General features: G+C 48.4%; 1 protein-coding gene across 2 annotated transcripts in view; it reads left to right on the top strand.

The window, feature by feature from the left end:
* Positions 1-1899: 1899 nt before the first annotated feature.
* ccdc82 (coiled-coil domain containing 82) overlaps positions 1900-18656 on the top strand; it is a 142891-nt gene continuing 126134 nt past the window's right edge. The window contains exons 1-2 of one of the 2 annotated variants that reach the window (XM_072476387.1): positions 1900-2126; positions 7380-7927. In XM_072476387.1, the coding sequence (XP_072332488.1) occupies positions 7385-7927 (543 nt within the window). In that variant the 5' untranslated portion in view covers positions 1900-2126; positions 7380-7384. The remainder of the gene's footprint in view (positions 2127-7379; positions 7928-18656) is intronic. The other variant, XM_072476386.1, reaches the window with a different exon arrangement.

Raw genomic sequence — 18656 nt, forward strand, 5'->3', positions numbered from 1 at the left:
CCAGTTGTGGCCTCACCAGCACCCTATACAGCTGCAACATAACCTCCCTGCTTTTAAACTCCATCCCTCTAGCAATGAAGGATAAAATTCCATTTGCCTTCTTAATTACCTGCTGCACCTGCAAACCAGGTTTTTGAGATTCATACACAAGGACACCCAGGTCCCTCTGCACAGCTGCATGCTGCAATTTGTTACTATTTAAATAATAGTCCCTTTTGCTGTTATTCCTACCAAAATGGATGACCTCACATTTCCAACGTTGTATCCATCTGTCAGACCATTGCCAACTCACTTAAACTATCTATGTCCCTCTGCAGACTTTCAGTGTCCTCTGTACACTTCGCTCTAGCGCTCATCTTAATGTCATCTGCAAACTTTGACACATTATAATTGGTTTCCAACTCCAAATCCTCTCTGTAAATTGTAAACAATTGAGGTCCCAACACTTTTCCCTGAGGCACACCAGTAGCCACTGATCGCCAACCAGAAAAACACCCATTTATCCCCACTCTTTGCTTTCTGTTTGTTAATCAATCTACTATCCATACTAATACATTATACCGTGCACCTTTATCTTATGCAGCAGTCTTTTGTGTGGCACCTTGTTGAATGCCTTCTGGAAATCCAGATACACCACATCCACCGGCTCCCCCTTGTCCATCGCACTCGTAATGTCCTCAAAGAATTCCAGTAAATTAGTTAAACATGACCTGCCTTTCATGAACCCATACTGCGTCTGCCCAATGGAACAGTATGTTTACTGTAGTCTACAGGGTTAACAGATGGGATATGCTAAAGTATGACATAAATTATGATGTATTAGACTCTCTCAAAAGAGGTTGAAACATCATGCCTAAGAGCAACATACCTATTCTGTAACTTGTTTTGATGTAGTACTGATTAATAAATGTCAAGCATTTGCCAGAGTATAACTGCAGTAACCAAATACCATGCGTGAACTGATCGAAGGATCATCTCAGTACATAGTCTTTCCCAAAATAACATATTCCTCATTCTGTTATGCGAGTTTCACAAATTTGCACATTTATATGATCTTGACCAACCAAAACTGTGAACCAGTAAATAATATCAAAGAATGCAATTTATTCTTGTCCAATCTATAGTAATGATTATCAATCATGTAAATTGCACTTAAAATTATCTGCTGCAGGGAACTCATATAATGTGTATTTCCTCTAGTACATATCCTATGAATAATAAGAAATGTACAATCGATATCAAGAAATTATTCATTTTCATGTAAAATACATCTGTAATTATAAATGCAGAATCTTTGTTCATACTAATGCACAATATTTATTTTCAAAAGTTAATGGGGTGGTGGGGGAGAGGAGTGGATACGGCTGGAGGTTTGCCCAGGAGTTTAATACTCTTTCTTGCACCAGCCCTGGTGAAAACTGAAAATACAATTTGTGCAATTTATTGAGAATCATTGTTGCGCAACAGTTTGGATATTTCTGGAAAGCGTTATCAACAACTCAGGTGAATAAGTAGCAGGTTCTGTGCAAGTGAATTATGTCCAGTAGCCAAAGAAAAATCCTATAATGCACTGAAGTCTTTTCAGAAAATATGTTGGGTGATATGGCAAGCGCCAGGGCATTCGTTTTGAAAGTCATTACACTGCTGAAAATCCTTCTCTGCCACATTTACTCGGCTTTTATTTAATGAATCTAATTTGAGGTGGAATTAGCATATCACTCGGGTCTACAAACGCTGTTTCAGGGGATCAATTGGAGCCAAGCGATTTTACTTTCACTTTTACACGGAAAGCTGTCAATGGTCATTTTGCTGATGGGTGCTTCCATTTTAGAGGCGACCTCAGTTCCCCACCGTTCAGATACTCGCCAGGCGGCACTTTAGTTTCATTGTATGATTATTTAATTTGAACCCCGTCCCGCCTCTGAAGCTTAAAAAAAACAACTGGGCGTGTTTGAACCCATGACGAAAGGCGGTTTGGTTTTGAGAACGCAAACGGCGCAAACACTGATCCAAAACAAGACGCCGAAACGGAAATGTTTTGGGGTATTTGAACGACAGAAAAGCCAAAACCCTTCTTTAATAAAGTGAAATCTGAGGAGCCGCTGCTGGAGGGGGATATTGGTCTGGTGAGTTCAAGGATTACTTATTGCTTGTAGATTTCCGTGGATCAATTAAAGAGAACATTTTGCAAGATGATCACCCCTGTTCTCCCCCTTTTGCTTTTCCAAAGGGTTTCTGGATTGAGCTGCTCTGTGAGTTTCTAAAGCGCCAGGGCCCGCCAGCCAATCCCAGGGCAGCGCCAGAATTGCTACATCCCACTGGGGGCGGGGCCAGAGTCATTGACATGACTTCCTGGCTCAGCAGAAATGACAAATGCAACCCCCACCCCCCTCCCCACAGTCTGTAAGGGCTGTCTAGTTTGTTCATAGACATTTAACATGGGTGTCTGCACCCACCTCAATCTCAAATTGGGGTCTGTTGCCACCCAGCAACCAATGGCACAGCTACTACTTGGATTGTTTTAAACAAAATCGAAAATTCACTGTCAAATAATTAAAAGTGAGATCAGTGAACAAATTGTACCAATTTTCCTGCGGTGTGACGCTATTGTGCAAAACGACAATGCTGCACTAAAGCCGATTCTCTCAATACTTGTCCTCAGAGATCATCCTTGGTACAAGAGTAGGAAAAGTGGTAGAAGTCCATTTTGCTGTTTACTGCCTTTTCCTATTACTGCAGAATTCCCAGGAGAGGGCAAACTATGCCGTCCTGTAGAGTGGGCACAGGAGTATTGTGACAATCAGTGAGAGCACTGTGGCCTTTTCATTTGTGACCACACTTCAGGATTGCAACCTGTAATCTAGGCTGACAGCACAGTGCAACATTGACAGACTGCTCTTAATTGGAGGTACAGTCTTTCAGATGAGGAATTAAGCCAAGGGCCATCTGTTTGTTCAAGAGGGCATAAAATATTGTGTGACACTTTTTAAGAAGAGCAGTGGAGTTCCTTACCAACACCACCAAACAGATAAACCGGTTGTTATAATATGCACCCATGCACATCATGAGGTAAAAGCAGGCAGTGGCAGACACCCAGGTGAGCCAATCAACATACAGAACAGAACACGATCAATCACCAGACAGAACACCAGAGGGGGGCTTCCAACGAGACATCAGCACTCTGCCTCTTTCCACTGGTGACAACTGTCGTGACAGTCAGGTTGTACAAATCATTCAGCACCTTCTACATGTGGATCAGAGCTAGCCTGGTCAAGATAGTTAATGTTAGTTTACTTAGAGTAGTAGAGAGTCAACCCACAGGCATCTGTGTGCTTCGTTACTGAAGTTCAATAAATCTTATTGAACCAGCGCCTACGTTTGGTGTATGCTTGATCATTTAACAGCATCGTGTTGCAGTCCGTGTTACCTCAGGGTGAATAACATGACATGATACCAGGAGTGGCTACTGCTTCTAAGTAATTTACCTTCGAAAATTCACTGACAACCAGCAACTGCCTTCCAGCAGCATGGAAAAGATCCAGGCATCTCCACAGCTCCGGATCTCCGGGAACCTTGGCGCCAACTGGCGGGTCATCAAGCAGAAATTCAGTCTATACCTTGCGGCCTCGGGCCTCGAAAGTGCATCCGATGCCCGAAAAATCACGCTGTTACTGTCGACTGCGGGGGACCAGGCCATCCAAATCTTCAATTCGCTCACTTTTGCTGAAAGTGAGCACAAGACCAAGTTCCAGACCGTCTTAGCCAAATTCAACAGTCACTGTGAGGTTGAGATGAACGAAAGCTTCGAGCCTTATGGCAGTGCCTTCAGGGTAAGGATGAGCTTTTCCAGTCTTTTCTCACTAATCTTCGCATTCTAGTGCAATCCTGCAACTACGGTGACACCGCTGACTCCCTCATCAGGGATCAGATCGTGTTTGGCGTCCACTCCGCGCCCTGCGGGAGCAGCTACTAAAAATAAAAAATATGACCCTGCCAAAGTCCACGAACAGGCGAAAAATCGCTATTCCCGCCTGAAGTCGGCAGAACAGGACCAACTTGCCTCCCACGAGGCTGAGAGTGTACAGGCCATCGCCCGAATGTGCCGCCTGAGCATCGATGAAGGCGGCCATTTTGCACGCTTTTCCAGGGGTCCCACGCATGCGCACCACGGTAGGGAGAACGAAGCAGCCGAAGACTACACTGCGCAGGTGCGAGCGGCGGCTGACCGCACTGCGCATGTGCGACGACGCACCCAACTGCGGCACCGCCCATGAAATGAAATGAATGAATGAAAATCGCTTATTGTCACGAGTAGGCTTCAATGAAGTTACTGTGAAAAGCCCCTAGTCGCCACATTCCGGCGACTGTTCGGGGAGGCTGGTACGGCCCATTTAAAGCGGCAATGCCCTGCAAGAGGTAGGCGATGTCTCAACTGCAAGAAGCTTGGCCATTATGCGGCTTTGTGCAGGTCTGCACCTCCGATAGGGGGTCAGCAATCCCAGTTCCAACGCAGACGTGTTCGAAGTGTACAGCAAGGGCTGCTGGATTTGGAACCTGATCGCGCCATGGATCCAGAGGACGACTGCCCGGAATCCCCATATCGAGTGGGCATCATCACCATGCATGACAAGGCCTCCTCGCATTCAGCAACATACACACCCATCCTCAAGGTGGATTCTGCGGACGTGTGGCGTGCAGCAGTACAAGTCAACCATTGTAACATCCGGTTCAAGCTGGACACCGGTGCTGCGGCCAGTCTAATATCCCAAGCAGATCTTGCTCGGATCCAAAGGCAGCCAAAAATTCATCCGTCGGCCTGCCAGTTGCTCGACTACAGTGGAAATGCCATCACTGTGTTGGGTCCTGTCACCTGCATGTATCTAACAAGGCCACTTTGCAGTTTGAGATCGTCAAGCCCGGCAAGGCTTCCCTGCTTGGTGTCCAGGCATGCAAGCTACTCCATCTCGTCCAGCGAGTACATGCCATGTCCTCTGCCAACAGCACTGTTCAGGCCGACATTGAGGAGCTACTATTGCAATACCCGGATGTGTTCAGTGGGATGGGTACGTTGCCCTACCGCTATAAAATTCTGCTCAGGCCTGATGCCACACCTATGCCCCTAAAAGACCGTCTAAAGGCGCAGCTGCAGGCGCTCCAAGATTAGGGAATAATATCCAAGGTGATGGAACCAACTGACTGGGTCAGCTCGATGGTCTATGTCAAGAAGCCCTCTGGAGAACTGCGCATTTGTATCGATCCCAAGGATCTGAACCGCAACATTATGAGGGAACACTACCCAATCCCAAAGCAGGAGGAGCTGACGAGTGAGATGGCACATGCCAAATTCTTTACAAAGCTGGATGCATCACGTGGCTTCTGGCAGATACAACTGGACGAGTCCAGCAGGAAGCTCTGCACATTTAATACACCCTTCGGAAGATATTGCTACAATCGCATGCTGTTTGGTATTGTTTCGGCCTCCAAAATCTTTCATCGAATAATGGAGCAAATGCTAGAGGGCATTGACGGTGTGCGGGTTTATGTTGACGACGTCATCATATGGTCCACAACCCCGGAGGAACATATTTCTCGTCTGCAACAAGTCTTCAGGCGCATACATGCCAACGGCCTGAAATGAAATAAAACCAAATACTCCTTTGGCATGTCGTCAATTAAGTTTCTGGGTGATCAGATCTCCCAGCAGAGCGTGCAACCAGACTCAGACAAAGTCAAGGCCATCAACACAATGAAGACCCCAGAGGACAAGAAGGCGGTCCTCCGCTTCCTGGGGATGGTACATTTTTGGGGGAAGTTCATTCCCAACCTCGTGGTCACACACCACGGCCCTCAGGCACCTGGTGAATAAGTCCACCACTTTCCAGTGGTTACCCGCACATCAAGCAGAGTGGCTTGAGTTGAAAGCTAAGCTAACCACCGTGCCTGTTCTAGCTTTTTTTGACCCAGCAAGGGAGACTAAAATCTCCACAGATGCCAGCCAGGACGGCATTGGGGCGGTGCTCCTCCAGAAGGACGACACCTCGATGAAAGGCCTTTATCCCAGAGGTATGTCGCCATCTGCAGTTTGAAATTTCCTGCGCCTTCTAGACCTGGAAAGAAACAGCATTCTGGTTGGGAGGAGCAAGACAATCTCCTTATTGTATAGACACATTTTAAAAAGGTATTAAAATATACCAAAGGGAAATGAACAGAAATCAAAGTTTTGAAATTTGGGGCTGGATTTTCTGTTCGGGAGACTATGTTCTCCCGCCGGAGTTGAATTGCTTCAGTTTCACGCTGGTGCTGGGAGTGGTGCCCAGGAGCGATTCCGTTAGCTTGCCATGCAAATTCATGCATGGCAGAGATTGCAAATGATTCCATCGTGAATCATGTTATTGGGCCACCGTTTTGAACAGGCGGCCTGATATCGAGGTCCTGCTGCCGGCCCCCCCTCCCTCCCGCAACGCAAAACCTGATCCTGCCACCCCCTGACAAGTAGGGGCCTCCTCCCACCCCTCAACCATGGGAATTTTGGGTCACCACACCCCCACACAGAAAGCACGCATGAGGTTGACCCGGACCCCCACCCATGACCCCTCACCAGAGACGCCCACCAGACTCCCCCACTAGAGATCCCCCCCCCATTACAAAGATCTCCCCATAGCAGAGAACCCCTCCGTAGCAGAGATCCCTCCTTATTGGAGAGAACCCCCTCATAGAAGCGAATCCGCTCTGTCAGGCCCCCGCCCCCCCCCCCCCCCAAGCAGAGACCCCCCACCCCCCCCCATAGCAGAATACCCTCCCCTCCCCATCAGTAACCTGAGCCTGGAAACTAAAGAGCAGTCAAGGCAGAAACAGTGGAAAGAAAACACTGCTTTTTCACTCACATGTGCCTTACACCTGCTGCCTCACACAGATGTGTAGAAATCAGCAGGTATAACTTGATTGAAAGCCAAAACCATATCACAAGGCTTTAAACCCCCTTAGGTCCTTTGACCTGGAAGGCTTCTATTCACTTCGAAGATAAATAGCTTTTAGTAGCCTATTATTGACAGCTTCCAGACAGCCAGAAGTCTGGATTGTTTATTTTCATTTCCTTTTCGCTTGAATGGATCTCAAGTAGCCTGCTGTGAAATTAACCATCTAACTCTGATTGACAGCTGATGACCACATCAATAGCAGTTTAGAGGTTTTTGTGGAGAAAAAGAGGAGGTTAAACCACTTAACTCCTAGATATTTATAATAATTGCTGTGGTTTTATTTTGAGCTTATTGTCAATGTGTGATTGGAAAACCGTGATATTATGCAGTAGGACATGCATGTGGAAGCTGGATGTTAACAGTTTTATAATTTCAAACATTTTCTGTTTTTTTCCCAAACAGAAACAATGGCGACAACAGTCGTTCGATACAAAACAAGAGCAAGAACAAGCACACCACAATGTTTACCAAAAGCACGGATTGATCGAAGGCGCACACGGATGGACTCAATTTCTCTTTTGTGTGACACAGATGAGGAAGAGGAATCTGCTTGTGAGGAGAGTGAAGAACAAAGCAGCGGTACCTCGGATGATGAAGAAATTCAGAACAATGCCAATAAAGCAGGGAGCTCGGATGAGGATAATGTTATTCGAAGGAAACGCTTCTGTTTGAGCACCCTCTTGACAGACAGTGACAGCAGTTCAGAATCATTTGATAATCCACCGGTCAGGAAGATAAAAGGCAATTCACGTCGTATTCATATACAAGATGTGGATGAAGGCAGTGAGGAGGAGAAATCGTCTGCTGTTAATTTCTGTGTAAAAAATGAAGATGTCTCTCAAACAGAGAAAGAACTAGCAATTGCTCGAAAGAGGAAACGGCAGATGGAGCTTGAACGGTTGTCAAAGAAGAAACAGCCTCATTGCACAACCAGCAGTGAGTTATTTGAGGTTTGTTTCCTCCAAAATTTATAAAGACTCATGAACGTACTTTATTCCCTTGTCAGAGATTCTGCCCTCTCTTCACAGTTTCAAGTTGAACCAGACTTTGCAGCATTTAAGTTCTGTTCAACTCCAAGCTGTGCTTCAAGTCCCATATCCTCCCCATTCAGGAATCATGGGCGGGATTCTCCATCTCTCCGCCCCAGATTTCCACCCCGCTGGCGTCGAGATTCGCTGTCCCGCTAGCTGGCCCATGGGGTTTCCAATGTGGGCAATCCCCCGCCGTCGGGAAATTCCCGGGTGTGGGTGCGCTGCCGGCACAACGGAAAATCCCGACAGCGGAGAATCCAGCCCCATGTGCTTTCATCTACATGGCCATGATTTTTAAAATGGCAGGGTTTCCCCCAGCATTCCGCAGAGCCTAAATCTCGGGAATCCAGGAGCAGGTAGGTTTGGGGGTCTCCGAGTAGTGAGGGGATGTGAGTGCCAGGAGAGTGGGCAGCAGGGGGTGAGATGTTGGTAGAGAGGCGGGGGATGGTGAAGGAGACCCCGCAGAGGCTGCCATTGTTAAAAGGGCGCAGCTGTTGAAGGCATCTGGCTGAAAATTAAAGTTAAGCTGGAAAAGGCCCTTCAACGGTCAGTAATTGGTCACATAAGGCCTTAATTGATGCAAGGGCGGGCAGGCTAGCCAATGCTTTGCCCGTAATTGTCCTTTGCCTTCGGCTCTTTGCTGCTGTAGTGGAGGTAGAGTCTTCATCATCCTGGGCCGGAATTCTCCGGTAGTTATGATTCAATCTTCCCACCAGCTGCCCAGCCTCTTGGGGTGGTCACAATGGGAAATCCCATTGACTATCAACAGGAAGATAGAATCCCACCACCAGCGAACGGCGCGCGGCCCAGAAACATGCGGCTGGCGGACCGGAGAATCCTGCCCCTGGTTTCTACACTGTAAAGTTTTCTCCTTAAATACTTCCAGCTCTCTTTCCCAGGGAAAAAGACTGGCAGGGCTATAGTCATAGGGGATTCAATCGAAAGGGGAGGGCTATAGTCATAGGGGATTCAATCGAAAGGGGAGTAGACAGGCGTTTCTGTGGTCAAAAACGAGACTCCCAAATGGTATGATGCCTCCCGGGTGCACGGGTCAGGGATGTCTCAGATCGGCTGCAGGACATACTGAAGGGGGAGGGTGAACAGCCAGTTGTCGTGGTGCATATAGGCACCAACGATATAGGTAGAAAATGGGATGAGGTCCTACAATCAGAATTTAGGGAGTTAGGAGATAAGTTTAAAAAGTAGGAACTCAAAGGTAGTAATCTCAGGTTTGCTACCAGTGCCACGAGACAGTCAGAGTAGAAATTCAAGAATAGTCAGAATGAATACGTGGCTTGAGAGATGGTGCAGGAGAGAGGGGTTCAGATTTTTGGGACATTGGAACCGGTTCTGGAGGCGGTGGGACCATTACAAATCGGATGGTCTACACCTGGGCAGGTCTGGAACCAATGCCCTAGGGGGTGCTTTTGCTAACATTGTTGGGGAGGTTTTAAACTAATGTGGCAGGGGATGGGAACCAGATTAGGAAGTTAGAGGTCAGTAAAGAGGCAGCAACTAAAGCCAGTAAGGTACTAGACAATAAACTCATTGTGACTAAGGGGAAGAGTAGACAGGGACGAGATGATGAACGCAAAGGGACAGGTGGTCTGAGGTGCATTTGTTTCAATGCGAGAAGTGTAGCAGGTAAGGCAGATGAACCTAGGGCTTGGATTAGTACCTGGGAATATGATGTTATTGGTATTACTGAGACTTGGTTGAGGCAAGGGCAAGATTGGCAACTAAATATCCCAGGGTATAGATGCTTCAGGAGGGATTGAAGGGGAAGTTAAAGGGATGGAGGAGTTGCATTCCTGGTCAGAGATGATATCACAGCTGTGATAAAGGAGGTAACTGGAGGATTCGAGCACTGAGGCAATATTGGTAGAGCTAAGAAATAGGAAGGGTGGAGTAATATTGTTGGGACTTTACTACAGGCCTCCCAAAAGCGAGCGTGAAGGAGAGGTACAAATATGTAGACAGATTACAGAAAAATGTAGGAGCAATAGGGTGGTTGTGATGGGAGATTTTAACTTCCCCAACATTGAATGGTACTCATGTAGTGTTGGAGGCGTAGATGGAGCAGAATTTGCAAGGAGCATCCAGGAAAGCTTTTTAGAGCAGCATGTAAATAGTCCGACTTGGGAAGGGGCCTTACTGGACCTGGTATTGGGGAATGATCCCGGCCAGGTGGTTGAAGTTTCAGTCGGTGATTACTTTGGGAATAGCGATCACAATTCCGTAAGTTTTAGAATACTCATGGACAAAGACGTGAGTGGTCCTGAAGGAAGAGTGCTAAATTGGGGAAATGTGGTTTGGCAGTAGCTGTTTAAGGGTAAATCCACATTTGAAATGTGGGAGTCTTTTAAGGAAAGGCTGATTAGAGTGCAGGACAGACATGTCCCTGTGAAAATGAGGGATAGAAATGGCAAGATTAGGGAACATTGGATGGCGGGTGGAATTGTGAGACTAGCTAAGATGAAAAACAAAGCATACGTAAGATCTAGGCGACTTAAACTGATGAAGCTTTGGAGGAATATCGGGAAAGTAGGACAAATCTCAAACGCGCATGAAAGAGGGCTAAAAGGGGTCATGAAATATCTTTGGCTCACAGGGTTAAGGAAAATCCCAAAGCCTTTTATTCGTATATAAGGAGCAAGAGGGTAACTCGAGAAAGGATTGGCCCACTCAAAGACAAAAGAGGGAATTTATGCGTGGAGTCAGAGGAAATGGGTGAGATTCTTAATGAGTACTTTGCATCGGTATTCACCAAGGAGAGGGACAGGACGGATGTTGAGGTTAGGGATGGATGTTTAAATACTCTAGGTCAAGTCGGCATAAGGAAGGGGGAGGTTTTGGGTATTCTAAAAGGCATTAAGGTGGACAAGTCCCCAGGTCCGGCTGGGATCCATCCCAGGTTACTGAGGGAAGCGAGGGACAAAATAGCTGGGGCCTTAACAGATATCTTTGCAGCATCCTTGAGCACAGGTGAGGTCCCGGAGGACTGGAGAATTGCTAATGTTGTCCCTTTGTTTAAGAAGGGTAGCAGGGTTAATCCAGGGAATTATAGACCTGTGAGCTTGACGTCAGTGGTAGGCAAACTGTTGGAGAAGATACTGAGGGATGGGACCTATTCACATTTGGAAGAAAATAGACTTAACAGTGATAGGCAGCATGGTTTTGTGCAGGGAACGTCATGTCTTACACACAATAGAATTCTTTGAGGAAGTGACAAAGTTAATTGATGAGGGAAAGGATGTAGATGTCATATACATGGACTTCAGTAAGGCGTTTGATAAAGTTTCCCATGGCAGGCTGATGGAAAAAGTGAAGTCGCATGAGGTTCAGGGTGTAGTAGCTAGATGGATAAAGAACTGGCTGGGCAACAGGAGACAGAGAGTAGTGGTGGAAGGGAGTGTCTCAAAATGGAGAAGGGTGACTAGTGGTGTTCCACAGGGATCCGTGCTCTGACCACTGTTGTTTGTGATGTATATAAATGATCTGGGTGAAGGTATAGGTGGTCTGATTAGCAAGTTTGCAGATGATACTAAGATTGGTGGAGTTGCAGATAGTGAGGGGGACTGTCAGAGAATACAGCAAAATATAGATAGATTGGAGAGTTGGGCAGAGAAATGGCAGATGGAGTTCAATCCAGGCAAATGCGAGGTGATGCATTTTGGAAGATCCAATTCAAGAGCGGACTATACGGTCAATGGAAGAGTCCTGGGGAAAATTGATGTACAGAGAGATCTGGGAGTTCAGGTCCATTGTACCCTGAAGGTGGCAATGCAGGTCAATAGAGTGGTCAAGAAGGCATACAGCATGCTTGCCTTCATTGGGCGGGGTATTGAGTACAAGAATCGGCAGGTCATGTTACAGTTGTGTAGGACTTTGATTCGGCCACATTTGGAATACTGCGTGCAGTTCTGGTCGCCACATTACCTGAAGGATGTGGATGCTTTAGAGAGGGTGTGGAGGAGGTTCACCAGGATGTTGCCTGGTATGGAGGGTGCTAGCTATGAAGAAAGGTTGAGTAGATTAGGATTGTTTTCGTTGGAAAGACGGAGGTTGAGGGGGGACCTGATTGAGGTCTACAAAATTATGAGAGGTGTGGACAGGGTGGATAGCAACAAGCTTTTTCCAAGAGTGGGGGTGTCAATTACGAGGGGTCACGATTTCAAGGTGAGAGGGGGAAAGTTTAAGGGAGATGTGCGTGGAAAGTTTTTTACGCAGAGGGTGGTGGGTGCCTGGAACGCTTTGCCAGCGGAGGTGGTAGAGGCGGGCACGATAGCATCATTTAAGATGCATCTAATCAGCTATATGAACGAGCGGGGAACAGAGGGAAGTAGATGCTTGGAAAATGCTTGAAAAAAGGTTTAGATAAAAGATGTAGATCGGCACTGGCTGGGAGGGCCGAAGGGCCTGTTCCTGTGCTGGAATTTCCTTTGTTCTTTGTTCTTTCTGAGCTTCCTGAAAACTCATTCTTCAACCAAGCTTTTGGCCACCAATTCTAGTATTTTCTGCTCTGGCTTAGTGTCCACTCTCCAAATGCATAACTTTTTATTCTATCATGGGATGCAGACCTGGCAAAGCCAAGATTTATTGCACAGCCCCCTTGAGAAGGTGATGGTGGTCCACCTTCATTAAGCACTCAAGTCTATGTGATGTATAGAGATATAGGTGAGAAATTAATAAATTCTTTACCCGTCAGTCTGGCCTCAATAAAACTCGAGATGGATTTGTAGGCATAGCATTCGTTATTTTTATTCGACTTGCAAATCTGACTCGTTTCACAGAAACCCAGGACACAACTAGTCTCCTAGCTCTCCAGAATCGAGTGATTCTGTAGAACAAAGAAATCTCTACCAACACATTCAAATGGCATCAGGTTTCACATACACGATTCCCATACGTCATCCTATACCCCTCCTGACCTGGCCATACATCCTAATTGGCTCACTTCTCATTCCTTTCTCCGGCCTCTTTTTACCCAGCATCCTTTTCTCCTCATTCTCTAAACACCCCCCCCCCCCTCCTTTGCCATGCTCTCTGAAATCCTTTGTCTGTGAACTAACATGAATTAGACCGGCCTATATCTACATTACAGTAACTAATATCTTTAAAGTAACTATTTTATACCACATTCGTCATAGGTACATAGATGCAGAAATATGAATTGACTTTGGGATATTCAGTACATTGATGGTATGTAAATGTCATGATATGCACATAATGAGATACAGACAGGCAGTGACCAACACCCAGTACAGCCAATCAACACACAGGACAGAACACAACTAATCACCAGGCAGAACACTAGAAGGTGGTTTCCCACTATAAAACACATGAGGCATCAGCACTCTGCCTCTTTCCACTGGTGACAACTGTAGTGACAGTCAGGGTGTACATATCAGTTAGCACCTTCTACATGTGGCTCAGAGCTAGTCTGGTCTAGTTAGTTATAGTAAGCACGCTTAGATTAGTAGAGTATCAAACCCACAGCGAACTGTGTTCACTGCGTAACAAGTTCAATAAAGCGTATTGAATGAACATCAAAGTTTGGAGTCTACTTTCAAGTACAGTTGCAGTCCGTGTTATCCCAGGGTGATTAACTCGACAAATGTTAGTGGGTAATGTTAAAGAAAAAGAAAAATGAGATAGCTGGAAATCTTTACTGTACTACATTCAAAGTTTATTATACATTAGGCGGGATTTACCTACCACCCTGCCACGTGTCTTGCGGTGACCAATGGGATCTACCGGTCCCACCATTGTCAACGGGATTTCCTGTTGACAGCATCCCTCGCTGCTGGGAAACCCGTGCGCCGGCAAGAGATCGGAATTTCAAGTCGGCGTGACCAGCCGTTATATCCCACTGTCATGTGAGTGTCCCTTTATGAAAAGCGTGTTTATCAAATAGCTGCAGTGATGTCATTGTGTGGGTGGAGCTGAGCTGTATTTCTGGCTTTTACTTTCGTTTTCAGCTGTCAGCTGTTTTTTGGTTAAGTTTTTGGCTTCGTTTTCAGTTGGGAGCTGCATTTCAATCAAGAAGGTGTATTTTGATCTCTCTCTGCATGCTAAAGAATGTCTTCAGATCACTTGATAATTTAAAAGTGATAACTGCGTTCTGTAGAGAATTCAAACTTACTGTTTTTTTAAAAAAGATTTGACTTATGGATGCTGTTAGGAAAGTTATTAGGGGTTACCCATAGAGTATTGTATCTGTGGTGATTATTTGTGTTGGTAGTTGATAAACTGTTTACTGTGTGTTTATAAAATGGATTCATAGAAATAACATTGTTTTGTTTTAAAATACTTAAGGTCTCTGTTGCATCACACCTGGAAAGTGGGTCCTTGTGCTCCCCATAACCAAATTCTATTAAAAGTTGTGGGTCAGGTGAACTCCATGATATACTTTGGTGTTCTCTAAACCCTGGCCCATAACACCACCCATTGTTTTCTCTAATTAACTGCAACACATTTTTACCATCAGTGTCTGATAGTGTGAACACTGAAAAAATGTCTGTGAAGCTATGAAAATCTTTAAAAAAAAATTATCTTTATTCAAATTTTCAACAGATTTTCAACAAACCCCCGCCCTACAGAAAAAAGAAACAAGAACATAAGAACACAACCCGCAAGAATTATACGTAGAATTTCCCCAAACTACCATAATCCCCCATATAACAATAAAAACACAAATAGGGACACCCCCCACCTTCACCCAAACGCCACCCCAAAAGAACCCGCCCACCCCGGGTTTGCTGCTGCTGCTGACCTCCTCCTAATGCTCCGCGAGATAGTCTAGGAACGGTTGCCACCGCCTGAGGAACCCCTGCGCAGACCCTCGCAAGGCAAACTTTATCCTCTCCAGCTTGATGATCCCTGCCATGTCATTAATCCACGCTTCCACGCTAGGGGGCTTCGCATCCTTCCACAGTAACAAAATCCTCCGCCGGGCTACCAGGGACGCAAAGGCCAGAATACTGGCCTCTTTCGCCTCCTGCACTCCCGGCTCGTCCGATACCCCAAATAATGATACTCCCCAGCTCGGCTTGACCCGGGCGTTCACCATCTTGAACATAGTCCTCGCAAAGCCCCTCCAAAACCCATCCAGCGCCGGGCACGACCAGAACATATGGACGTGATTTGCTGGGCTCCCCGAGCACCTCACACATCTGTCCTCCACCCCAAAGAACCTACTCAACCTCGTCCCTGTCATGCGCTCTGTGAACAACTTTAAACTGTATCAGACTGAGCCTGGCGCAAGAGGAGGAAGAATTAACCCTACTCAGGGCATCAGCCCACAGACCCTCATCTATCTCCTCCCCGAGTTCCTCCTCCCATTTGCCCTTTAGTTCCTCCACCGAGGTCTCCTCCTCTTCTTGCAGCTCCTGGTAAATCGCCGAGACCTTGCCTTCTCCACCCCATACGCCCGAGATTACCCTGTCCTGAATCCTGCATGCTGGAAGCAGCGGGAATTCCCTCACCTGCCGCCTCACAAACGCCCTCACTTGCATGTACCTGAAAGCGTTTCCCGGGGATAGCCCAAACTTCTCCTCCAGCGCCCCTAGGCTCGCAAACGACCCATCAATGAACAGGTCCCCCATTCTTTTAATCCCTGCCCGATGCCAGCTCAGAAACCCCCCATCCATCCTTCCTGGGACGAACCAATGGTTCTCTCGAATCGGGGACCAAACCGAGGCCCCCACCTCACCCTATGACGCCTCCACTGCCCCCAAATCTTCAGAGTCGCCGCCACCACTGGACTCATGGTGTACCTTGTCGGCGGGAGCAGCAACGGTGCCATCACCAGCGTCCTCAGACTCGTGCCCACACAGGACGCCATCTCTAGCCTCTTCCATGCCGCCCCCTCCCCTTCCATTACCCACTTACAGATCATCGGCACATTGGCTGCCCAGTAGTAGCCACATAGATTCGGCAACGACTGCACCCGACCCGCCAGTGAGAGTGGCAACATATCCCATCTTTTAAACTCCTCCTCCATCTGCTCCACCAACCGCGTCAAATTGAGCTTGTGCAGGGCCCCCCAACTCCTAGCTACCCAGATCCCTAGGTACTGAAAACTCCTTTCCACCCTCTTCAGCGGAAGCTCGTCTATCCCCCTTCCCTGGTCTCCTGGGTGCACCACAAAGAGCTCACTCTTCCCTATGTTAAGTTTATACCCCGAAAAGTCCCCAAACTCCCTACGGATCCGCATGACCTCTGCCATCCCCTCCACTGGGTCCGCAACATACAATAACAGGTCATCGGCATAAAGCGACACCCGGTGTTCCTCTCCCCCCGAACCCATCCCCTCCAGTTCCTGGACTCCCTCAATGCCATGGCCAGCGGCTCAATTGCCAGTGCAAACAACAAGGGAGACAGGGGACATCCCTGCCTCGTCCCCCGGTACAGCCGAAAGTACTCCGACCTCCGCCGGTTCGTAGCCACACACGCCACCGGGGCTTCATAAATTCGCTTAACCCAACTGATGAACCCCTCCCCGAACCCAAACCTCCCACTCCCAAAGATATTCCCACTCCACCCTATCGAAGGCTTTCTCCGCGTCCATAGCCGCCACTACCTCCGCTTCCCCCTCCACCGAAGGCATCATAATTACATTAAGAAGCCTCCGCACATTGGTGTTCAGCTGCCTACCCTTCACAAATCCCGTCTGGTCCTCATGAATCAACCCCGGGACACAGTCCTCAATTCTCGTAGCCAGCACCTTTGCCAGCAACTTTGCGACGACATCAAGGAGCGAGATCGGCCTGTACGATCCACACTGTAATGGGTTCTTGTCCCTCTTCAAGATCAAAGAGATCAGCGCCCTGGACAATGTCGGGGGCAAGGCCCCCCCTCCCTCACCTCATTGAAAGTCCTCACAAGCAGCGGGCCCAGCAGGTCCACGTACTTCCTATAAGATTCTACCGGGAACTCATCCGGCCCCAGGGCCTTCCCTTCCTGCATGCTCCCTAGTCCCTTAGCCAACTCCTCCAGCCCAATCGGTGCCCCCAGCCCAACCACCTGCTCCTCATCCATCCTCGGGAACCTCAGCCGATCTAGAAATTGGCCCATCCCCCCTCCCCCGTCAGGGCTCCGACCTGTACAGCTCCTCATAGAAGTCCCTGAATGCCTTGTTTATTCCCACCGCACTCCGCACCGTGTTCCCCCCTTTATCCCTAACTCTACCAATCTCCCTCGCTGCCTCCTTCTTCAGAAGCTGATGTGCCAGCATCCGACTCGCCTTCTCCCCGTACTCATACGCTGCCCCCTGCGCTTTCCTCCACTGTGCCTCTGCTTTCCCAGTAGTCAGCAAGTCGAATTCCATCTGGAGCTTCCGTCGCTCCCGAAGTAGTCCCTCCTCGGGGGCCTCTGCATAGTTCCTGTCCACCCTTAATATACCCCCCACCAGTCTCTCCCTCTCTCTCCTCTCTCTCCCCTGACCACTGCCTTTAACTCCTCCCAGACTACCCCCGCCTGCACCTCCCCATTGTCATTGGCCTCTAAGTATCTTTCGATGCACCCCCAAATCCGCCCGCACACCTCCTCATCCGCCAACAGTCCCACATCGAGGCACCACAGCGGGTGCTGGTCCCTCTCCTCCCCCAGCTCCAGTTCCACCCAATGCGGGGCATGATCTGAAATGGCTAAGGCCAAATATTCCGTGCCCTCCACTCTTGGGATTAGCGCCCTACTCATGATGGAAAAATCTATCCGGGAGTAGGCTTTGTGGACGTGGGAAAAAAAGGAAAATTCCCTGGCCACCGGCCTGGCAAACCTCCATGAATCCCCTCCCCCCATCTGGTCCATAAACCCCCTAAGCGCCTTGGCCGCAGCCAGCCTCTTACCCGTCCTGGACCTAGAACGGTACAGTGCTGGGTCCAGCACCATGTTGAAGCCACCCCCCCCCCCCCCCAATTATCAGGCTCCCCGCCTCCAAGTCCGGAATCCAACCCAACATGCACTTCATAAATCCGGCATCATAAATAATACCACCTACCACTCACCATCACATATCCATTATCTGCCACAATGTTCAGCGCCTCAAACGACACCCGCTTCCCCAGCAGAATCGCCACCCCTCTATCCTTCGCATCCAACCATGAGTGGAAAACCTGCCCTATCCACCACTTTCTCAGCCTAACCTGATATGCCACCTTCAAATGCGTCTCCTGGACCATGACCACATCTGCCTTCAGTCCCTTTAGGTGCGCGAACACCCGGGCCCTCTTGACTGGCCCGTTCAGGCCCCTCACATTCCAAGTTATCAGCCGGGTCAGGGGGCTCCCCCCACAACCTCCCCCCTCCCCTCCTACTGACTAGTCATCTCCCTATTTAGGCCACCCACGTGCCCACACCTCCCGCACCCTCCATTCCCCCAGGCGGCGTACACCCCACCCCCCTCCCGACTCCCTCTCCTAGCTCCAGCTCCCCTTTGGCCAATGCAGCAGCAACCCAGTCTCCTCCCCCCCCCCTCCTCTAGCCGTTTTGCTCCCCCCATGGCACTCCCGTATGTCAGCTGACTCCTGCTGACCCCGGCCACTCCCGCCACTCCATCGACCCCCCCCCGTGTGAGAATCCCTCCACCTCCCCCTGGCAATCAGTGTGTGCTCCTCTCCAGTACCGCCCTTCCCCCCCAGCCCTG

Source organism: Scyliorhinus torazame, chromosome 15 (assembly GCF_047496885.1).
Source record: "Scyliorhinus torazame isolate Kashiwa2021f chromosome 15, sScyTor2.1, whole genome shotgun sequence".
Lineage (NCBI taxonomy): Eukaryota > Metazoa > Chordata > Chondrichthyes > Carcharhiniformes > Scyliorhinidae > Scyliorhinus > Scyliorhinus torazame.